Genomic DNA, 26,327 nt, shown 5'->3' with positions numbered 1-26,327 from the left:
GTCTTTAACGTGTTTAATCTCTCTCACTAGACTCTCACCATCTGACACTGTTTTCGCCCGATGTACGAGCGTCTTGATAAGAGAGGATTTTTGAGCTGGATGATGATGCGATTCTGCATTTAGATAGGCATCAGTGTGCGTTTGCTTTCTGTAAACGCTGTGTGTTATTTTACCGTTTAGGCCATGTCCAAGCAAAATATCTAGGAATGGGAGTGTGTTATTCACCTCCATTTCCATGGTGAACTGGATGGCCGGGTTTTGTGCATTGAGATGATTTAGAAAATCATTAAGTGTATCTTTACCATGTGGCCAGACAACCAAAGTGTCATCCACATACCTAAACCAAAAGGATGGTTTTAATGTGCTCGAGGCAAGTGCTCTTATTTCAAAGTTTTCCATGTACAAATTTGCTATAGCAGGGGATAAAGGAGAACCCATTGCTGCTCCTTCCTTTTGTTTAAAGAAATCCCCTCTCCATAAGAAGTAAGTGTTATTTAAACAATGGCCAGCAAGTTTCGGAATATATTTTTGTAAACCGGTATTCTTTACTAGTGTATCAAGTAATTTAAGCGATTCGTCCACTGGAACCTTAGTGAATAGAGAAATCACATCAAAACTTACCAGAATATCATCAGGAGTAAGTTTAATATCTTTAATCACATTCACAAGATGTTCTGAATTTTTTATGAATGAAGATGTCTTACCGATGTAGGGCTGTATTTGTTTGGTTATATATTTTGCTAATTGATATGTGGCAGAGCCAATTGTACTGACTATGGGTCGTAATGGGATGCCGATTTTATGAATCTTTGGTAGCCCATAGAGTCTAGGTGGTTTTGAGGCCCTTGGCTTAATTAGGTATTGCTCATTTTTAGGGATTAATGAATTTGCAATTATTGCAGTGGTCTTACGTTCTAAAGTATTAGTTGGATCTCGTTTAATTTTAATGTAGGTACTTTCCTCTAGTAAATTTCTAATTTTATTATCATAATCGGCTGGTGACATCACTACAGTAGTGCGGCCTTTATCAGCTGCTAGGATTTGGATATCCTTATTTACACGCAGCTCTCTTAAGGCTTTTGCCTCGTTAGAGCTAATATTTACTTTTGGAACTTTGCTATTCTCAATTATTTTAGCAACCTCATGTCTAGTCATCTCTGCCTCATTATGTGGAAGGAGTCTAACTGCTGATTCTACCTCAGCAATTATCTCATCCACTGGAATTGTGCGTGGGGTAACGGCAAAGTTAAGGCCTTTCACTAAGGTTCCAGTGGACGAATCGCTTAAATTACTTGATACACTAGTAAAGAATACCGGTTTACAAAAATATATTCTGAAACTTGCTGGCCATTGTTTAAATAACACTTACTTCTTATGGAGAGGGGATTTCTTTAAACAAAAGGAAGGAGCAGCAATGGGTTCTCCTTTATCCCCTGCTATAGCAAATTTGTACATGGAAAACTTTGAAATAAGAGCACTTGCCTCGAGCACATTAAAACCATCCTTTTGGTTTAGGTATGTGGATGACACTTTGGTTGTCTGGCCACATGGTAAAGATAAACTTAATGATTTTCTAAATCATCTCAATGCACAAAACCCGGCCATCCAGTTCACCATGGAAATGGAGGTGAATAACACACTCCCATTCCTAGATATTTTGCTTGGACATGGCCTAAATGGTAAAATAACACACAGCGTTTACAGAAAGCAAACGCACACTGATGCCTATCTGAATGCAGAATCGCATCATCATCCAGCTCAAAAATCCTCTCTTATCAAGACGCTCGTACATCGGGCGAAAACAGTGTCAGATGGTGAGAGTCTAGTGAGAGAGATTAAACACGTTAAAGACGCACTACGACAGAATGGCTACAATAATGCTCAAATTAACAGAGCACTGAATGCCAAATCACGATCGCAAAGCAATACTACTGAAAGCGACCAGATTGTTAAAACAATAAAAATTCCATATATCTCAGGAGTAACTGACAAATTAGCCCGCGTTTTTCAAAAGCAAAACATTACAGTAAGATTTGGTACAGTACACAAAATTCAAAAACTAGTATCTTGCACTAAAGACGCATTACCTAAACTATCAACAGAAGGTGTATATCGGATTAATTGTTCATGTGGCAGCTGCTACATTGGGCAGACGGGACGTAACATCAGCGTAAGACTAAAAGAACATCAGAGAAATATTAAATTATCTCAAACACAACTGTCGGCAGTGGCAGAACATGCTTGTCAACAAGGACACTCAATTGATTTTGACAATGTTGCAGTGGTGTGTAAAACTAATTATTACTGGCAAAGACTAATTAGAGAATCCATTGAAATTGAGAGGAACAAGAATAACTTTAATCGCTCTGACAGCTACCGGCTTAGTGCGGCCTGGAAGCGTATTATTAAATAATACACATTACATTTTGATTTAAAGAATTACTAATCTACAACTCATTACTAATCATAACCAATGACTGATTACTAATCGATTATATAATTACATTACCCCCCCCTCCGCCTCTAATCACTGCACCTGATGAGTTAAGTGATGACGTCACCCTGCTGCTCTATATAAAACCGGGAGCAAGCGAGGGCTTTACCATTCTGGCGAATTGCCCGATGATGCTGGAAGTATTTACCAGCGAAACGTCGTACTCAAACTGTAAATGTGGATTAACTCTTCAACACACCGGTGGGCTGAAGTAGTGAATTATTTGTCTTTTGTCAACGTGACACTTTTTTTGCTGATTGGCCGTGTCGGGTGGTGGAGGGTTACGACACATTTATAAATAAACGCGATCTAACCCAAAAACCTTTATTATGAATGATCCCTCCAGTATGAATACATTCTGATCCTGTAGATGGATGTATGTGCTCTATGTAGTATGCGTGTCACGTCCATTTCATGAACCTAGAGAGTGACTTCACATCCCAGGGGCGTGGTACAGCAAGCGTGGCGTGGGTAGCGTGAGTGGGATGGTGGGATGGAGGGGGATGGAGTGTGGGCCGTCCACTCACGGCTCATTAGAATCATTATCCGACCTGATTACTGCCATTTAATCGCCTCTTGAGAAAGGGTGTGGGTGGAAAGGCATTTGCGGTGGCTCATTATAAAAAAAAGAGACAGGAAGCTCGCAAGCAAACGCACCACCACCATTATCCCCACCTCGCAAGTGAATGCAAAATATCTCTTGGGTTCACGTCTCCTCTCTCGCACATTTCCATCAATTTGTATTCTACGATGTTCTAAAATTTGTGGTCGTCTTTTGAGATTTGTTCCTTGTGACATATAAGGGATGTGCTCACCGATGGGCAGATTGCGTGTGGTGGGGTACAAGATGTCTTACCGGCGTGGAATAGTAGACCAAAACAGTACAGTGCACCTTTTACAGGAGCTCTCCAGAGCTCCCTCCCGTGGAGGCCCTTTCACCAGCAGTGGCGTGAGCCAGCTATTGCAGGGACTGTGCCTTAACCTTTGAGGATGTATCGAGTTCACATCTTCCAAGTTGTAAATCCACAGCACGCCATCCAGCAGTAGAGACGTTAACTCGAAAGCCAACAGAAGGCAAGTGCATGAGAGAGATGTCGACTGTGGAGATGGTGGAATTCTCCCTATTAACGCCTCTGAAATCTCACTACAAAAGGTGTTGCGATTTGCACCGTGAAACTATCAAGGGAGCTTAGTGTTCACATACCTAACTGGTTTATCCGCAAAATCGACTGAGTAATAAAATATCGTTTATAATTATTTGTACAAATCTGAAGTTGGCTTTCCTCGTCAATTGGCAGCGTCTGTTCATCTGTTGCACAAACGAAATCAAGCGACTTGAGACTAAAGGCCACCAACAGCTCTCTGCTGCGGCCTGGCTGTCGCCAGCGGAACAACATGGAAGTTAAACTCGCAATCATGCTCTACGATGAGAATAATCTGTCTTGAATGTCAGAAAAACCACGACTTCCCACCAGCGGCGACGTCACCGCCACTTAGTGGTGAACGGCGGTTGATGTTGTTGTGAAACTCATCTCTATCATGAACTGTACTTCATGTTACAAACACGTTGTTAGTCGTGCACACTAAGCAATCCACAGACCTTCCTATTATCCGTAAATTACATTCCTAATTATCCGAACCATCACACGGACACGCGGAAGAGACGTGGAAGTGATGACATCTTCCCATGTTTGTTGCGCTTCACCGCATTATATTGCTTCTCACTTTTACACATCTTGCCCAAGCCCCTACCTATGTTCTCAAGAGGTGCACTCGGGGGAGAGGAGGGAAAACTTTGGTCTGCTCCATACGTTTTGAGAAGGCCGTTGTTATGCAATAGGCCATTTTAAAGACAATTCACAAATGTGAAAATTGCAAAGAAACAATTAACAATTCTTCACGTGCATTTCATTTTAGATGCATTTTATTACAAATTTTTAAAATGCGTACGCCATCATTTTTTCTTCCCAAATTTATAAATCGCCTTCTCAGAAATTTTAAAATTGATACGCCACCACCGAAATTTACGGCCTTCTGAAAAAATTGACACCCTCTGAATTGCCACTGCGCCAGAGCGCATGCCAACCGGCCACACGCCCCATGAACAATGGAGGCGCGGGCCCCGCCGGCCCACCTACATCATGCTGTTGCCCTCAAAGGGCTTGCAGCGCTCGGAGCGGAAGTAGGCGGCGAGGCGAGGTCGCGCCGCCACGCGCTGCTGGAATGCGCGCAGCAGCGCCGTGACCTCCGCCGCTGCCGCCCACTCCTCGGGGAACTGCGCCTCGGTGGCACGCAGGGCGTGCAGCAGTGCCAAGTCCACGTACGTCAGCGAGTCGCCCACCAGGAACCTGCAGCGCAACGGCAACAACGACGACGACAATCACAGGTAAAGGTGTCGCCTTGCCGTTACTTGATCGCACGGCTGCTGGTGCAAGGAACTCCACTTGGGGGAGCGCCAAAGAGCCCCTGTGGAGGGTATTTGGCCTACTCTTTCATGCTGGCTAGACATCTTTGACGAGGTGGGAGTAGCCCACACTTTACCCCCGACCCCCCCCCCCCGGGCACGAGACGTGCCCACTTGGGGTGTACCCATTTATACTGCGAGGTGGATAGAGGTGGAGGAGATTTTTTAAAAACTTGCACCACGGTTTCAAGTGTCGACCTCTTGATGGAAAGTATAGTGCGCTAACCTTAAGCCATGGCAGCATTCCAAATTATTTTTAAAAATGCCAACAGCCACACAGCCTCATTTGTACAACCTGTGCACAGCCTCGGTGGAACGCCTGCCACTTTCATTGTGTGCTGCACAGGTCAGTCAGGTTTACCCACCAGGTTTGGCTATTCTGGAATCCAGCGGGTAGCGTCAATACGGCTACCGAGTCTCAAGATTCGTTCTTATGAGGGGCCTGCATTGGGATGCTTGACCAGTTCCACTAATGGCAGGAAACCAAAGTACCCGGAGAAAACGCTCGCACACGAAGAGGGTGACAATCAGCGCTGCCATCTCCCGGCCAAGTCGTCGCCCCACCCATACTACACCTCACGGTCTAGGCCGTGGTGGCCCAGGTTTAAACCTGCTTAGCTTCCCGCACCTCACGAGGTGCACTCACAGTGCAGTGCGCTAATCACTGCACCGCCATTCACCATACGTGAACACAAAAAAATAATTCTCACACCACTTGATGAATGCACATCGAGCAGAAGACTCAATTTCAATCAATGCAGCAATATATCGTGACATACCTAACGGCTAAATTACACGCCCCTATTATTGTCGCAGATTGTCAACGAGTACTCTCGAGTGTCATCAGCGGTGGGAAGACAAAAGGTGACCAGGTCGAGCATAATTCTACCCTTGCCATCCCATCCTGTTCCTCGGGACGTACTTAATAAATGGTCACGAACAGCGCTTGCATCGGCAGTCTGTAGCACAGAACGGGTTGTCTCTGTGTACACATATGACCAGGAATGTGACCAATCTCACCAAATCTCAGAAGTTGAGCAGATTTCAACTTGGACAGTGCTGGGATGGGTGACCACCATGCACAAAAGACAGTGCAGTATGCAGTGGGCAGTGCCGTAAAATCAGTTCTTCTGCCCTTATCCACGCTTCGCTAACCTGCGCGAACCAGCGTGGTGAAGTATGGTCAAATACCCGCCACGGCTTGCCGGGCGTGGGGAGGGGCCCTCCTCCGGCACGCACCCGTTGACAGCGAAGAGTCAAATACACACCCTTGGCCTCCATCGTTGGCCTTGAGGGTGGCCTCAAAGTGTCCGAGAAAGCGGAGCAGCCGTTCCTTCACGAATTTCTCGATGTACGGCTTGGTCTCCTCCTGCTGCGTGAAGTACGAAGCATGGAAGTCCTTCCCGTGGAAAGCCAGACGCCCTGTGTGAGACACGGAGGGGTAAAACAAAAACGAGAAAAAAAAAACCTTCAAATGACACCTGCAAAATTATGGGTTAACCTTAAAAAATACTTGCATAGTGTGCATGTTTCGATACATTGTAACCTGACGTAATGAGTGGGGCACGCTCTATACAGTAATTAATCGGTTACCTTCTGGCTATTTAATTCCACCAAGCCGTGCAGTTTCTCTTGCTTGCGCATCAGTTGGGTTTTTTTTTTTTGCAATCACAAAACTGCATCGGTTTTCTATCGTCCAATTTTTACGGACAATCATTGGAAAAATGTCACAATTATATCGCATGTTAAAAAGTATGAACAGTGTGTAAGTTGGGCTTTAGAAGCACAGTAGAAGCTGGATACAAGCACACCCACTTGGGTGTATGGCCATGTGCACGCACATCTGAAGAAGTGTGCCTGTATCAGAAGTTAACCTTTGCCTTCCTCCCAAAAGGGAAATCTAACAATGTGTTGCTTACAACTGAACTGTGCTTATATCAGGAGTGCATACAATAAACTTGCACTATATATGTTTAATAAATGTAGGATGTAATGTAAGGTAATCTGCTGTCATCATTAAACAAATGACTGCACAATATTAATTATTTATTGATGGCAAACACTGTGATTGTTGAATGTTGATTGCTTAATCGGATGTTCATCTAAAATCCTTTATATTCTACACTTCAGGCTAAATGTCTGAGACAGGGAGGTTACACACGCTGTCTGAGAAGGCTGCTTCTGGTTGTTTGCACTCACCAGCGCTGGTTTTTTACTTAAAATTAAATATCCAATCTGCAACTATTCCGATTCATAATCGACTTTGCCAAACAACTTACAATGTCACGAGTAAAAGCCATTAACATGCCATAAGTTGAAGACAATTGCTAAATTTGGTCGTGAGAATTATTCTTCAAATTTCCGGTTAGGAGCTGAAACGACCGTGGCTCCGTCCGACGATGCAGGGTCGCACGGCACACATTTCGCGAGATCATTACGTGGACTCACCCCAAGAAATCTTTAACAAATAATATTGGCCGTGAACCTCCACGCTAAGTGTAACTCTTGTCACATCGTCACATGATCCCCACAGCCCCACCAAGGCACGGTTCTCGTGAAGACAGAGACGGCCGTGGCGACGCCGCCGCCGCCGGCGGTGGTGCCGGGACCAGGGTTGGTGGTGCGGGAGGACGCACCCTCGCAGATGAAGTCGTGGATCGTGGCGTTGACCTGATCCGCGTGCCACTCGTCGTCCTCGCTCTGCGGCCACAGGCCCAGGCGTCGGCCCAGGTAGCGGCAGATAACGGGCGTCTGCGACAGCGTGAACGATCCTGTGGGACAGCAGGTGCGAGGGCATCTATTGACAAGATACAGTACTGCGTTCAGATCTACGTTATATCGCGTAAGAAGGGCTCACAAGTGATGTCATCACACCTATCCCTCTATTTAAGGAATGAAATAGGAGGATTTAGTCACAAATCTGGCTATCACCTGATGAAGCTAGTTTTAATTACTGGCGAAACGTCGTACTCAGATTGTAAATGTTGTGGCTTTGCCCTCCAACACGCCGGTGTGCTGTACGAGTGACGAATTGTCATGTTCTGTTGACGTGACAACCCTTACTAGTTGGCTGTGTCGGGTGGTGGTGGGTTTAACGACAAATTTATATATTTACGCGATCTAACCCAAAAAAACCTCTTATGGATAAACCATTTAAACTAAACCCAGTTTCCCAAGTTAAATTCTTGGCCACAGCTAACGTGGCAGTGGCACTGAAATCTTAACCGATCTTGGTTCCCACCACAACTTGACCAACCTGCACTGACCCGTACCGTAGGTCAAACAACCTCCATCGCCGTCACGGCAAGGGGAGGCCTTCACCTAGCAGCGGGTTGACAATGCGCCGTGCGTACAGCGCTGTACTGCGTTCACTCCAAGGGTCGGGGAGGTGAGCGCTGGGGGTTTGATGGCCACCGGACCTTTGCGGATGAGCGGAGGCGCAAGCGCGGGGTATTCTTGGTGCTTGCCCTGAAAGAACATGGCCTCAATGCCATCGTTGACCTCGGTGTAAGGTTCACCGGCCTCCTCCAGCACAAGGCGAATGAACTCGGCACGGCCCGCCAGCTTGGGCCAGTAGTAGAGCACCCATCCCTCCTCCTGTGCAGCCATGGCAGTGCAGACAACGATGGAGATCCCCCTAGAGCACGGGTTGCCAACCAAAACAAACAAGAGACGTTTTTTTCTCGAATTCGCTGAAAAACTCCTCTTTTTCAAGAGCCCCAATGCACTGCGTGGTGAATACGAGACGGCGGTCCTTCATAAGTAACGTCACGAAGCAGTTCCGGAGCCGCAGGTTGCCGACGCCCTAGGAGCCGGGGCCTTTAAAGTCCACTTGGCAGGCGCGGCACCACGGGGGCCAGGCGGCTGTACGGGTCGTGGTTGCCCGCCGATGTCCCCCGTGGGCGCTGTTCCCTCTCCGACTCTCGCTGCGACCGCCACCCGCACGACCGCGCGGGAAATGGGAGGAGAGTTCGCTCTGAGCGCGCGGCAGGTTCACTTGAAGCATCATCAGTGGACGAGCGTGCAGTCACCACTCTGATGCACCACAGTGGCGATGCACCACCGCCTAATGCAGTGCTCATCATCATCCTGCAGTAATGCTGCATCACCGCATGCGGTATAAAGTCGATATGAACAAAGCACCGGCTGGACTCTCGTCTCTGACTTGAGAAGCTAAGCCGGGTTCGGCCTGGTTAAGTGTTTGGATAACGAGTGAACAGATGCAAGCGCCCAGCAACGCAGCAGGTGTCACAGGCATTGTTCGTTGTGCTGTGTGTGGTACGTTGGGGTTGTTCGTTGTGCTGTGTGTGGTACGTTGGGGTTGTTCGTTGTGCTGTGTGTGGTACGTTGGGGTTGTTCGTTGTGCTGTGTGTGGTACGTTGGGGTTGTTCGTTGTGCTGTGTGTGGTACGTTGGGGTTGTTCGTTGTGCTGTGTGTGGTACGTTGGGGGTGAGGCACCGCGTGGGGTCAAACGCTGCAGGATGTTGGACACCGCGCGCTCACAGTCCCGTGACTCGAGTGCCCAGCAATAAAGAACACGCTACAAGACGATCATTAACCGAACGGGCAACTCAAACATGCGACTCTTGCGCAATCTGACAGCAACGAGTTGAGGCGAGGCCTGGCCAGCCCAGCCGAGTTGGCCTCGCGAGTTCGAGACTCTGCTGCAGCCGCGTGAACCTTCCTGCTGCTGCTCCTGTTGTCTAAACCGTGGCAGCAGGCAGACAACCACCAAGACCACCGCTCGCACGCCGCTCAACTCTTCTGTAGCCTATGGCAGTGCTGCTGCTGCAGGGGCAAGTGCTGTTGACGAGGGGGCTGGGTGGTCAGCAACCACACCCGGCCGCCTTTGTCTCCCCAGTGGCAATGTTTACACCACACCGCACCAGGTACTCAATTGAGGCCGAGTCGACCTAGGGGGAGGCGGTCGTGGCGAGCGACTTCACCAGGACAATGAAGAGGCGCTCTCGGGGCAAACGGAGCCCTGCGATGCTTGCAGACTTGTGGCTGGACAGCGACACGAGACGCTTCATTTAATGAATAGAAGAGACAAGCCAAGAAGCGCCCAGTAGACACTGAATAAGCACTAAACTACGTACTCATACATGCATAATAGTGTTTTGCCTTTTGTTTCATTATAAAAAAATATATTTATAAAACCCTTTTGCTTATTTTTAAAGTTGTACATGAACAGGATAGGTGACATGTACCATGTAAAGCAACCATAAACACATGAAAATACCTAGGTTTACAATTTATGAGTAAAACTCTACTATCTACACAATATTCACAGACGTAAAATGTAACAGCTTAAATATCTTGGGAAGAGTAGCCAATCAGTTGTTTTAATGTCATATTTGAAGTCAGAACATCAGAATCCAAAATAAACAGCACATTTCATCTCTGACGCGGACGACGACTAAACATCGTGGAGCTGCGTGGTCGGCACCGACAGTAACACACACACACACACGTGTACTCACACATGACAGTAACACACACACACGTGTACTCACACATGACAGTAACACACACACACGTGTACTCACACATGACAGTAACACACACACACAAGTGTACTCACACATGACAGTAACACACACACGTGTACTTACACATGACAGTAACACACACACACAAGTGTACTCACACATGACAGTAACACACACACGTGTACTCACACATGACAGTAACACACACACACGTGTACTCACACATGACAGTAACACACACACACGTGTACTCACACATGACAGTAACACACACACACGTGTACTTACACATGACAGTAACACACACACGTGTACTCACACATGACAGTAACACACACACACACGTGTACTTACACATGACAGTAACACACACACGTGTACTTACACATGACAGTAACACACACACACGTGTACTCACACATGACAGTAACACACACACACGTGTACTCACACATGACAGTAACACACACACGTGTACTCACACATGACAGTAACACACACACACGTGTACTCACACATGACAGTAACACACACACACGTGTACTTACACATGACAGTAACACACACACGTGTACTCACACATGACAGTAACACACACACACGTGTACTTACACATGACAGTAACACACACGTGTACTCACACATGACAGTAACACACACACACGTGTACTTACACATGACAGTAACACACACACACGTGTACTCACACACGACAGTAACACACACACGTGTACTCACACATGACAGTAACACACACACGTGTACTCACACATGACAGTAACACACACACACGTGTACTCACACATGACAGTAACACACACACACGTGTACTCACACATGACAGTAACACACACACGTGTACTTACACATGACAGTAACACACACACGTGTACTCACACATGACAGTAACACACACACGTGTACTCACACATGACAGTAACACACACACACGTGTACTTACACATGACAGTAACACACACACACGTGTACTCACACATGACAGTAACACACACACGTGTACTCACACATGACAGTAACACACACGTACACGTGTACTCACACATGACAGTAACACACACACACGTGTACTCACACACGACAGTAACACACGTACACGTGTACTCACACATGACAGTAACACACACACACGTGTACTTACACATGGCAGTAACACACACACACGTGTACTCACACATGACAGTAACACACACACACGTGTACTCACACATGACAGTAACACACACACGTGTACTTACACATGACAGTAACACACACATACGTGTACTCACACATGACAGTAACACACACACACGTGTACTCACACATGACAGTAACACACACACACACGTGTACTTACACATGACAGTAACACACACACACGTGTACTCACACATGACAGTAACACACACACGTGTACTTACACATGACAGTAACACACACACACACGTGTACTTACACATGACAGTAACACACACACACGTGTACTCACACATGACAGTAACACACACACACGTGTACTCACACATTACAGTAACACACACACACACACGTGTACTCACACATGACAGTAACACACACACGTGTACTCACACATGACAGTAACACACACACACGTGTACTTACACATGACAGTAACACACACACGTGTACTTACACATGACAGTAACACACACACACGTGTACTCACACATGACAGTAACACACACACACGTGTACTCACACATGACAGTAACACACACACACGTGTACTTACACATGACAGTAACACACACACGTGTACTTACACATGACAGTAACACACACACGTGTACTCACACATGACAGTAACACACACACACACGTGTACTCACACATGACAGTAACACACACACACGTGTACTCACACATGACAGTAACACACACACACGTGTACTTACACATGACAGTAACACACACACGTGTACTTACACATGACAGTAACACACACACACGTGTACTCACACATGACAGTAACACACACACACGTGTACTCACACATGACAGTAACACACACACACGTGTACTTACACATGACAGTAACACACACACGTGTACTTACACATGACAGTAACACACACACACGTGTACTCACACATGACAGTAACACACACACACGTGTACTCACACATGACAGTAACACACACACACGTGTACTTACACATGACAGTAACACACACACACGTGTACTTACACATGACAGTAACACACACACACGTGTACTCACACATGACAGTAACACACACACGTGTACTCACACATGACAGTAACACACACACACGTGTACTTACACATGACAGTAACACACACACGTGTACTCACACATGACAGTAACACACACACACGTGTACTCACACATGACAGTAACACACACACACGTGTACTTACACATGACAGTAACACACACACACGTGTACTTACACATGACAGTAACACACACACACGTGTACTCACACATGACAGTAACACACACACACGTGTACTTACACATGACAGTAACACACACACGTGTACTTACACATGACAGTAACACACACACACGTGTACTCACACATGACAGTAACACACACACACGTGTACTCACACATGACAGTAACACACACACACGTGTACTTACACATGACAGTAACACACACACACGTGTACTTACACATGACAGTAACACACACACACGTGTACTCACACATGACAGTAACACACACACGTGTACTCACACATGACAGTAACACACACACACGTGTACTTACACATGACAGTAACACACACACGTGTACTCACACATGACAGTAACACACACACACGTGTACTCACACATGACAGTAATAACACACACACGTGTACTCACTCATGACAGTAACACACACACACGTGTACTTACACATGACAGTAACACACACACACGTGTACTCACACATGACAGTAACACACACACGTGCACTTACACATGACAGTAACACACACACACGTGTACTCACTCATGACAGTAACACACACACACGTGTACTCACACATGACAGTAACACACACACACGTGTACTTACACATGACAGTAACACACACACGTGTACTCACACATGACAGTAACACACACACACGTGTACTTACACATGACAGTAACACACACACACACGTGTACTCACACATGACAGTAACACACACACACGTGTACTCACACATGACAGTAACACACACACACGTGTACTTACACATGACAGTAACACACACACACGTGTACTCACACATGACAGTAACACACACACGTGTACTTACACATGACAGTAACACACACACGTGTACTCACACATGACAGTAACACACACACACACGTGTACTCACACATGACAGTAACACACACACACGTGTACTTACACATGACAGTAACACACACACACGTGTACTCACACATGACAGTAACACACACACGTGTACTCACACATGACAGTAACACACACACGTGTACTCACACATGACAGTAACACACACACGTGTACTCACACATGACAGTAACACACACACACGTGTACTCACACATGACAGTAACACACACACACGTGTACTCACACATGACAGTAACACACACACACGTGTACTTACACATGACAGTAACACACACACACGTGTACTTACACATGACAGTAACACACACACACGTGTACTCACACACGACAGTAACACACACACGTGTACTTACACATGACAGTAACACACACGTGTACTCACACATGACAGTAACACACACACACGTGTACTTACACATGACAGTAATACACACATACACGTGTACTCACACACGACAGTAACACACACACACGTGTACTCACACATGACAGTAACACACACACACGTGTACTCACACATGACAGTAACACACACACGTGTACTCACACATGACAGTATCACACACACACGTGTACTCACACATGACAGCAACACATACACACACGTGTACTTACACATGACAGTAACACACACACACGTGTACTCACACATGACAGTAACACACACACGTGTACTCACACATGACAGTATCACACACACACACGTGTGCTCACACATGACAGTAACAAACACACACAAGTGTACTTACACATGACAGTAACACACACACACGTGTACTCACACATGGCAGTAACACACACACACGTGTACTCACACATGACAGTAACACACACACACGTGTACTCACACATGACAGTAACACACACACACGTGTACTCACACATGACAGTAACACACACACACACGTGTACTCACACATGACAGTAACACACACACGTGTACTTACACATGACAGTAACACACACATACACGTGTACTCACACATTACAGTAACACACACACACACACGTGTACTCACACATGACAGTAACACACACACACGTGTACTTACACATGACAGTAACACACACACACGTGTACTCACACATGACAGTAACACACACACACACGTGTACTCACACATGACTGTAACACACACACACACGTGTACTTATACATGACAGTAACACACACACGTGTACTCACACATGACAGTAGCACACACACACGTGTACTCACACACGACAGTAACACACACACGTGTACTCACACATGACAGTAACACACACACACACGTGTACTCACACATGACAGTAACACACACACACGTGTACTCACACATGACAGTATCACACACACGTGTACTCACACATGACAGTATCACACACACACGTGTGCTCACACATGACAGTAACACACACACACGTGTACTCACACATGACAGTATCACACACACACGTGTACTCACACATGACAGTAACACACACGCAAGTGTACTTACACATGACAGTAACACACACACACGTGTACTCACACATGGCAGTAACACACACACACGTGTACTCACACATGACAGTAACACACACACGTGTACTCACACATGACAGTAACACACACACGTGTACTCACACATGACAGTAACACACACACACACACACGTGTACTCACATATGACAGTAACACACACACGTGTACTCACACATGACAGTAACACACACACGTGTACTCACACATGACAGTAACACACACACGTGTACTCACACATGACAGTAACACACATACGTGTACTCACACATGACAGTAACACACACACACACGTGTACTCACACATGACAGTAACACACACACGTGTACTCACACATGACAGTAACACACACACGTGTACTCACACATGACAGTAACACACACACACGTGTACTCACACATGACAGTAACACACACACACGTGTACTCACACATGACAGTAACACACACACACACGTGTACTCACACATGACAGTAACACACACACGTGTACTCACACATGACAGTAACACACACACGTGTACTCACACATGACAGTAACACACACACACGTGTACTCACACATGACAGTAACACACACACACACGTGTACTCACACATGACAGTAACACACACACGTGTACTCACACATGACAGTGACACACACACACGTGTACTCAAACATGACAGTAACACACACACACGTGTACTCACACACACACACACACGTGTACTCACACATGACAGTAACACACACACACACGTGTACTCACACATACACACGTGTACTCACACATGACAGTAACACACACACGTGTACTCACACATGAGAGTAACACACACAGACGTGTACTCACACATGACAGTAACACACACACGTGTACTCACACATGACAGTAACACACACACGTGTACTCACACATGACAGTAACACACACAGACGTGTACTCACACATGACAGTAACACACACACACGTGTACTCACACATGACAGTAACACACACACGTGTACTCACACATGACAGTAACACACACACACACGTGTACTCACACATGACAGTAACACACACACACACGTGTACTCACACATGACAGTAACACACACACGTGTACTCACACATGACAGTAACACACACACGTGTACTCACACATGACAGTAACACACACGTGTACTCACACATGACAGTAACACACACACACACGTGTACTCACACATGACAGTAACACACACACACACGTGTACTCACACATGACAGCACACACACACACGTGTACTCACACACAACAGTAACACACACACACGTGTACTCACACATGACAGTAACACACACACACGTGTACTCAAACATGACAGTAACACACACACACGTGTACTCACACACACACGTGTACTCACACATGACAGTAACACACACACGTGTACTCACACATACACACGTGTACTCACACATGACAGTAACACACACACGTGTACTCACACATGACAGTAACACACACACACGTGTACTCACACATGACAGTAACACACACACGTGTACTCACACATGACAGTAACACACACACACGTGTACTCACACATGACAGTAACACACACACACGTGTACTCACACATGACAGTAACACACACACACACGCGTACTCACACATGACAGTAACACACACACACACGTGTACTCACACATGACAGTAACACACACACGTGTACTCACACATGACAGTAACACACACACGTGTACTCACACATGACAGTAACACACACGTGTACTCACACATGACAGTAACACACACACACACACACGTGTACTCACACATGACAGTAACACACACACACGTGTACTCACACATGACAGCACACACACACGTGTACTCACACACAACAGTAACACACACACACGTGTACTCACACATGACAGTAACACACACACGTGTACTCACACATGACAGTATCACACACACACGTGTACTCACACATGACAGTATTACACACACACGTGTATTCACACATGACAGTAACACACACACGTGTACTCACGCATGACAGTAACACACACACGCGTACTCAAACATGACAGTAACACACACACACACGTGTACTCACACATGACAGTAGCACACATACGTGTACTCACACATGACAGTAACACACACGTGTACTCACACATGACAGTAACACACACACGTGTACTCACACATGACAGTAACACACACACACGTGTACTCACACATGACAGTAACACACACACACACGTGTACTCACACATGCCAGTAACACACACACACACGTATACTCACACATGACAGTAACACACACACGTGTACTCACACATGACAGTAACACACACACGTGTACTCACACATGACAGTAACACACACACGTGTACTCACACATGACAGTAACACACACACGTGTACTCACACATGACAGTAACACACACACACGTGTACTCACACATGACAGTAACACACACACACGTGTACTCACACATGACAGCACACACACACACGTGTACTCACACACCACAGTAACACACACACACACACACGTGTACTCACACATGACAGTAACACACACACACGTGTACTCACACATGACAGTATCACACACACACACGTGTACTCACACATGACAGTATCACACACACGTGTATTCACACATGACAGTAGCACACACACACGTGTACTCACACATGACAGTAGCACAAACACGTGTACAGTACTCACACACTACCACTGCCCGATGCCAGAGACCTACTCGTACTACTACTACACCTACTACTCCTCCTCGCACACCTACTACTCCTACTACTCGTACACCTACTACACCTACTACTCGTACACCTACTACACCTACTACTCGTACACCTACTACACCTACTACTCCTCGTACACCTACTACACCTACTACTCCTCGTACACCTACTACACCTACTACTCCTCGTACTACTACTACACCTACTACTACTCGTACACCTACTACTCCTCCTCGTACTACTACTACTCCTACTACTCCTCCTCCTCGCCGCGCTGCCCGCAACTCCTCCTCCACTCGGCACGGACACGGCGCGTGATGGTGGTGGTTACCGTGTGGTGGTGGTGGTAGTGGTGGTCACGGCGTGTGTGGTGGTGGTGGTGGTGGTTGTTAACGTGATGGTGGTCACGGCATGGGCGGGCTGCCAGCACATGCCCAGCCCCCTGACACGCGGAGTTCTCGACACTCGCACTGCCCACACACCACACACACCACACACTGTCATACTGTCATACTATAAAGATCAAGATCCCCCATATAGCCTTAACAGACTGTAGGGGCAAGTGCTGTTAGCGAGCACCTATGAAGGCCGGAACGGTACACAAGGGGGTGGGTGGCCAACACCACGCCCGGCCGCCTTTGTCTCCCAAGTGGCGATGTTTACACACCGCACCAGGTACTCATTTCAGGCTGAGTCGTCACTGGTGTTGTCTGTGAACGGGAATCGAACCCGTGTCGCCGGGTTCATAGCGAAGCGCGCTAACCGCTACACTATCGCTCCTACTATAACATAACATAACAACCGCCATTCGCCACTAAGTGGCGGTGACGTCACCACGACGCTTGTGCCAGGCCATGTGCACCTTGAGGCTATCACGTGAAGTGTCGAACGCCCGCTGGCAGGAGGTCACGGGGCAGACCCAGGTGCCACGGGTCGACTGACTGAGATGACCGAGATGACTGGCTGATGCACCACCTGTGCCCCCTACTGTGCCAACCTGCTGTGCTTTAGCCACCCGGCGCTCCGCTCGTTGTTGTGAGCGTCGCTCCTCCGCCCTCCGTTGTTGTTGGAAGGCGACTGCCTCCAACTGCCCAGTAGCGTCCTTCACGAGCCTCCTCCACAGAGGCTGATCTTGACACCGCTGGTACCGGTCATCGGCAAGTCCACTCAGCTCCACGTCCTCCTGTACCACATCACTCCATCTCTTCTCTAGCCCGTGCCGCGCCCGTTTAGCCCCCTCGATCCGGCCGAACAAAAGCTGTTTAGGCATGCGGTGGCTGGGCATGCGGGCTACATGACCCAGCCAAAGCAGCCTTGCCTGCCGGAGGAGCTCACTGATGGGACCTTGCACAGATTTTTCAAGGATTTGTGAGCTCCTTACACAATCCAGCCTGGTTAAACCCAGGACGGATCGTAGGCAGGCTTGCCTAAATGTTTCTAACCGGCAAAGATGTTCCATTAGGGGGGTCCACGTTTCTCAAGCGTAGAGAAGGGACGGAATGACCGTGGCCGAGAAGACCTGAAGCTTAGTGTGGAGAAATAGACCAGGTAGCTTCCACACAGCGTTACGCAACCGATGAAAAGATATTGCCGCTCGACTGATTCGGAGTGAGACCTCTGCTGTTAAACTGGAAGTGGTCATAAGCACACTGCCCAGGTATGGGAAACTCGCCACTCTCTCCACAACTGCCCCATCACCGATTGGGAGTTGTGGGTGTGGAGTGTCCGATGGTACAAAATACCCAGGAAGGTGCTTAGTTTCGGTGGGGCTGATGGTAAGGCCCCATCTCTTAGTGGCACGTTCCAGTCTCAGCAGCAGCGTCTCCAACTCCTCCTCTGAATGAGCAGCTATTACCAAATCATCGGCATACATAACGTGGTTGAGCAATAGGGAACCATCCCTTGACCGCACCCGGGCATCGATCAGCCTCCCATTATATCTGTACCATATGGAGATTCCCCCGGTACAGCTATTGAAGGCTTCACGAACTACCTGGTCAAAATAGATGTTAAATAATGTGGGAGCCAGAGGACATCCCTGTCGCACCCCAAGGTGTACAGGGAATGGCTCTGACTCCTGGCCACGTAGTTTTACCCGGGCCCGCTCACCATCATGTAGGTCCTTAATGATCGTGAGCAGAGGGTCAGGGACTCCAAAAGCACGAAGAACAACCCAGAGCCCAGGCCTATTGATGGTATCATAGGCCTTGACCAGGTCAATAAAGCAGAGATGTAGGTCTTGCTGGAATTCCCTACACCTCTGCTGTAGCAGACGGACAGAAAATATGGCATCTGTGCAGGACCGCCCTTTCCTGAAACCGCATTGGGGCTCCGCAAGCCTCTCCTCAGCGTACCTGGCAAGGCGATGTTGAATAATCCTTGCCAGGACCTTTCCCGGCACACTGAGGAGTGAGATGCCCCTGTAGTTGTTACAGTCTGTGCGGTCCCCCTTCTTAAAGAGGGGGACCACCAGGGCTCCTACTATGTACACACACAGTCATACTGTGTACATACACACTGCAATACTATGTATACACACAGTACACAACAGTACGCATAGAACTGTGTTTGGCGTTTAGTTTGTCTCCCGCATCTCCGAATATCCCGGTTGGCGCCACAGGGCAGCACACACACAACACGTGTAGCTTGCTATGGACAGCCCATAACCAGACAAGTGTGACCGCCACCCCGTGCACACTTCGCGTCCCTCGTCAAGCGAAGGCTCTTTGGTGAATGCGGCTCCCCTGGGCTTCACGAGCCGTGTTCATGCGGCTCCCCTGGGCTTCACGAGCTGTGTTCATGCGGCTCCCCTGGGCTTCACGAGCCGTGTTCATGCGGCTCCCCTGGGCTTCACGAGCCGTGTTCATGCGGCTCCCCTGGGCTTCACGAGCCGTGTTCATGCGGCTCCCCTGGGCTTCACGAGCCGTGTTCATGCGGCTCCCCTGGGCTTCACGAGCCGTGTTCATGCGGCGCAGGGCTGCTGCTGCTGTTGCCACAGCCATCGCAGCAGCGGCGACGATATCAGCTGTGGTGTGGCGAGCTGCCACGTGGCTCCCCGCTGGTGGTCACGTGGTTAGGATTCGCCGCGGCCCGGGTTCGATTCCCGGTCAGGGAATTGTAATTTTTTGTTATCAATTTCAGTTGGGTTAATGATTAACCAGAATTCGATCTTAGTTTCATTTATTTCACGTATTAGGTATTTTATTAGGTATAACCCTGTCAGCCATGCGGCTCTTGACTCGGGTGCAACCACAACAAAACAAAAACATGAACAAGAAACATCTTAAACTGACGACACGCAACAGAAAAATCCAGGAAAAAAACAGCAAAGTCTTCCAGAAAAAAACACCGTATTTCAACGGTGTGTTGACCGAGGGGAGGCCGTGAACAGGAATCGAACTGCAGTCAACGTGTTCGTAGCGCAGCACGCTACCGGTTGCACTACCGCTCCCCACGAAGCACAGCACCAAGCATCACAAACTAGGCCATGAAACGGTCTGACACCCAAACCAACACCTCTGACAAGTTTCTACACTACAGATGTGCAACGTTTTTTTTATTTACACGTTTAATATGTATACGTTGGACAATATGAATGAAGAATGTACACTCATTTCACTGACCTGTGTGGATGGAGGCTTCCCCCCACATCATGCCAGTCACGGAAGTTATCTGACCATGCTTCACCATCAACAGCGGCGGTGATATAAGCTGTGGTGTAGCGAGCTCGCACGTGGCTCCCTGGTGGTCTAGTGGTTAGGATTCGGCGCTCTCACCGCCGCGGCCCGGGTTCGATTCCCGGTCAGGGAACTCGCTATTTTTTAAAAATAAATTTTAGTTTGGTTAATGATGAACCAGGAATCGAACTGAGGTTGCCCCGGTTCATGGTTCTCTTTGCGTAATCGCTTTGGCGCATAGAAACCACTTTTTTATGCATGGATAATGTATTACTCATTGAGGGAACACGTGTTTTGATGTTGTTGCTCGTGTGCTCGTTTTATTTGGGTTATTCATTTTTTTTATCCAAGTGTTATGAAGAAGGTCCACTTGGCCAAAACGTCGCCTATTGCATATACAGTATTGTTTTCATTTAAGGGACAGTCTTATTGATGAATGTGGTTAGTTTATTTTCACTCCACTGGGGGTTTAGCTTCGTAATGATAATTTCAGGCATTATAGGCCGCTATTTTTACGACACTGTACTGACAGTACTATATACTGTAGTCGTTTTTAATGAATATATTTTAATCAAAACTTGACATTTGTTAACTTGCGGAAAGATTGGGTGAATCGTGACGCAGATGGCTTCATTATCCATTGAACATTTTCCGGTTAAAATTAAGCCCTGCTATCTCCTCCCCGAAGCATTGTTATGCGGTATTGTATATATTTCATAAGGAAGATTTTTGATGAACTAGACTTTTTCATCATCTTTACTCAGAGTACAGTATTTACGCTTGCAGGAGAAAAGCAGAGAGCCATATAAGAGGGGGGGGAAAAAATCCAACGTTTATATCGATCAGCCGCCTGCTTGCTGTACTGCATTCCTGCGGGCAGCTTCTCTGCTGGCCCTGCATGTGGAGGCGATTCTCTTGCGTGATCTGACACCCAACCAACACCTCTGCCAAGTTGCTTTATCACAAATATGCAAACATTTTTATCTACACGATTAATGTGTACGTTGACAATATGAATTAAGCATGTACACTCATTCCACTGAGCTGTGGATGGACGCTTCCCCCACATCATGCCAGTCACGGAAGCTTTTTGACCATACTTCACCATCATGAACGGCGACGATAGTTGCTGTTGTGTGGCGCCTTCGCACGTGGCTCCCTGGTGGTCTAGTGGTTAGGATTCGGCGCTCTCACCGCCGCGGCCCGGGTTCGATTCCCGGTCAGGGAACTATATATTTTTTTATTTCAGTTGGGTTAATTATGAACCAGAAATCGAACTGAGGTTGCCCCGGTTCATGGTGCTATTTGCTTGATCGCTTTGCACATAGAAACCACTTTTAATCATGGATAATGCATTACTCATTGAGGGTCTCTGTAGTTTACAGAGATGGCACCCTCTCTATCAACAAAGGTTTTGAACCCTCGGTTGCTGGCTTGGGGTTGAGAATACAGGACAGTAAATAATTGTATTGGTGCAACAACAGTGTGAAACGTGAGCCCTGCTGGGCGAAAGGCGGCCAAAGGCGCAGCCCTGCGATATTTTGCTCTCACCACTGCTGGCGGAAGGGCCTCCACTGGAGCAGGGTTGTTGGCTCTTCTTGCACGCGGGCCAGACGTATTGAAAGCCGTGCTGCGAGCAAACACACTCTACCCCCACCACACACGCCACCTGCCGATCGAAGGTGGTGTTACACGCCGTTCACGATGCTGGCTGGACAAAGGGCTTTACGATTATGCTCAAAAAACTTTTCCATGGCCCCGAATAGAACAGGCGACCTCTGAACTTTCGATTCTATTTGCGCAATATTCGGAGTGTGAAAGTGGCTCCTGTTGGGGATTTCAAGGAAACCCCAAAAAAATACAGCACTGTATTATACACCACTCGATATGTGCATACTCCCTGTAGATTGTATCATCTGTGTAAATATTGTGCTCAATGTTGCCTTGTTTACATGTTTGCCTTCCGCTATAACTTGAAACCTAATTTTGGGTTTTAAGAGACAAAATATTTAAACCAATAACACTGGCATTCATTACTCGGCGTCGCATTTTCACATTTCCGAACTTATCTTGACATATCAGTTTGATGTTTGAAGCATCATACATGTTGTCATTTGCCGATTTAACGTTCATTACTGTTGCCTTTCTATGGCCAGTGCAAAGCATGTTGATCCCCAGTGCCTGCCTCAGGCTGCATGTTGAGCTGATGTCTCCACACACCAACCCAGCGGGCTACACCAATCTCTTTGCGTTCCAAAACCAACTCCCCAAGGCAATACCGTGGTTTGTTCCCACGACCTTCACTCATCCATTACTCCACCCATGGTGATGACTGTCGACTAGACCGACAGGCTAATAGTGGCATATGTTGGTCCCTTTTAGCAATAGGGAAACGGTTAAGACTATTTTATAACAAATTGAAATACGAAATGCTTCGACAACCTTAACACACCAACCATAAATAAGTTTGCAAAGTACTTACATACTAAGGCATGTAAGTATCCTCCCCACTTACATACTAAGGCATGTAACTCTCTTCCCCACTTACATACTAAGGCATGTAAGTCTCCTCCCCACTTACATACTAAGGCATGTAAGTCTCCTCCCCACTTACATACTAAGGCATGTAACTCTCCTCCCCACTTACATACTAAGGCATGTAACTCTCCTCCCCACTTATATACTAAGGCATGTAACTCTCCTCCCCACTTACATACTAAGGCATGTAACTCTCCTCCCCACTTACATACTAAGGCATGTAACTCTCCTCCCCACTTATATACTAAGGCATGTAACTCTCCTCCCCACTTACATACTAAGGCATGTAACTCTCCTCCCCACTTACATACTAAGGCATGTAACTCTCCTCCCCACTTATATACTAAGGCATGTAACTCTCCTCCCCACTTACATACTAAGGCATGTAACTCTCTTCCCCACTTATATACTAAGGCATGTAACTCTCCTCCCCACTTACATACTAAGGCATGTAACTCTCCTCCCCACTTACATACTAAGGCATGTAACTCTCCTCCCCACTTACATACTAAGGCATGTAACTCTCCTCCCCACTTACATACTAAGGCATGTAAGTATCCTCCCCACTTACATACTAAGGCATGTAAGTCTCCTCCCCATTTACATACTAAGGCATGTAACTCTCCTCCCCACTTACATACTAAGGCATGTAAGTATCCTCCCCACTTACATACTAAGGCATGTAAGTCTCCTCCCCATTTACATACTAAGGCATGTAACTCTCCTCCCCATTTACATACTAAGGCATGTAAGTCTCCTCCCCATTTACATACTAAGGCATGTAACTCTCTTCCCCACTTATATACTAAGGCATGTAACTCTCCTCCCCATTTACATACTAAGGCATGTAACTCTCTTCCCCACTTACATACTAAGGCATGTAACTCTCCTCCCCACTTACATACTAAGGCATGTAACTCTCCTCCCCACTTATATACTAAGGCATGTAACTCTCCTCCCCATTTACATACTAAGGCATGTAACTCTCTTCCCCACTTACATACTAAGGCATGTAACTCTCCTCCCCACTTATATACTAAGGCATGCAACTCTCCTCCCCACTTATATACTAAGGCATGCAACTCTCCTCCCCACTTACATACTAAGGCATGTAACTCTCCTCCCCACTTACATACTAAGGCATGTAAGTCTCCTCCCCATTTATATACTAAGGCATGTAACTCTCCTCCCCATTTACATACTAAGGCATGTAACTCTCCTCCCCACTTACATACTAAGGCATGTAAGTATCCTCCCCACTTACATACTAAGGCATGTAAGTCTCCTCCCCATTTACATACTAAGGCATGTAACTCTCCTCCCCATTTACATACTAAGGCATGTAAGTCTCCTCCCCATTTACATACTAAGGCATGTAACTCTCTTCCCCACTTATATACTAAGGCATGTAACTCTCCTCCCCATTTACATACTAAGGCATGTAACTCTCCTCCCCACTTACATACTAAGGCATGTAACTCTCCTCCCCACTTACATACTAAGGCATGTAACTCTCCTCCCCACTTACATACTAAGGCATGTAACTCTCCTCCCCACTTACATACTAAGGCATGTAACTCTCCTCCCCACTTACATACTAAGGCATGTAACTCTCCTCCCCACTTATATACTAAAATATACATGGTAACGAGCTGCCATAATGTAATGGTTAGCACGCTGAATTGCAATAGAGGTTGCTCCTTCAATCTCCTGGTAGAGCATTTAAAATAATGAATACGTCTCTTAAATCCTCCCGCCTCGATCCACCAAGCACTATAAAGAGGCACGTGAGTCCGTCCGTAGGCCCCCGGTGGCTCTATGTTGGGTCGACTCATATCTTCTGAGACACCGGGCCGCCAGTGTTAAGTAGGGCAACATACCCTGTAGAGCAACTTTCTACAGATCCATTCGCACATCTGATTAGCACGCTTGGCTACGTACGGTGCGAAAGAAAGTCAACATACAGTGGAGGCCCTTCTGCCAGCAGTGGCGTGAGCAAGCAATTGCAGAGCTTTACCGTTACCTATCTTTTACAATGTAACACGTAAGCATGTTTGAGCTGAACTAAATGTTACA

The 26,327-nt window shown here is 47.0% G+C and overlaps 1 protein-coding gene and 2 non-coding genes across 5 annotated transcripts; 2 read left to right on the top strand and 1 right to left on the bottom strand.

Moving 5' to 3' along the window:
- Nucleotides 1–4,400: 4,400 nt before the first annotated feature.
- On the bottom strand, nt 4,401–21,777 carry LOC116947421 (glutathione S-transferase P-like). 3 transcript variants are annotated; one of them, XM_032963114.2, is made up of 6 exons: nt 21,660–21,702; nt 18,368–18,506; nt 8,378–8,595; nt 7,595–7,729; nt 6,227–6,380; nt 4,401–4,842 (listed from the first exon to the last, which is right to left on the bottom strand). In XM_032963114.2, exons 1-6 carry the CDS (start codon nt 21,688–21,690, stop codon nt 4,629–4,631), a joined length of 891 nt encoding a protein of 296 aa, XP_032819005.2. In that variant the 5' UTR covers nt 21,691–21,702; the 3' UTR covers nt 4,401–4,628. The 3 variants fall into 3 exon arrangements, with proteins under 3 accessions (XP_032819005.2, XP_032819006.1, XP_032819008.1); XM_032963115.2 differs by lacking the exon at nt 18,368–18,506 and having other exon boundaries at nt 21,660–21,777; XM_032963117.2 differs by lacking the exons at nt 18,368–18,506; nt 21,660–21,702 and adding an exon at nt 18,008–18,129.
- TRNAE-CUC (transfer RNA glutamic acid (anticodon CUC)) lies at nt 21,775–21,846 on the top strand. The gene has a single exon. It is a non-coding gene; the product is annotated as a tRNA-Glu (tRNA).
- A 1,023-nt stretch (nt 21,847–22,869) lies between these two features.
- On the top strand, nt 22,870–22,941 carry TRNAE-CUC (transfer RNA glutamic acid (anticodon CUC)). The gene has a single exon. It is a non-coding gene; the product is annotated as a tRNA-Glu (tRNA).
- Nucleotides 22,942–26,327: the final 3,386 nt, after the last annotated feature.

Source organism: Petromyzon marinus, chromosome 30, assembly GCF_048934315.1.
Source record: "Petromyzon marinus isolate PM22_M1 ecotype Great Lakes invasive population chromosome 30, UKy_Petmar_22M1.pri1.0, whole genome shotgun sequence".
Taxonomy (NCBI): domain Eukaryota; kingdom Metazoa; phylum Chordata; class Hyperoartia; order Petromyzontiformes; family Petromyzontidae; genus Petromyzon; species Petromyzon marinus.
The sequence above is the reverse complement of the archived record's forward strand: the minus strand, read 5'-3'. Positions and strand labels throughout refer to the sequence as shown.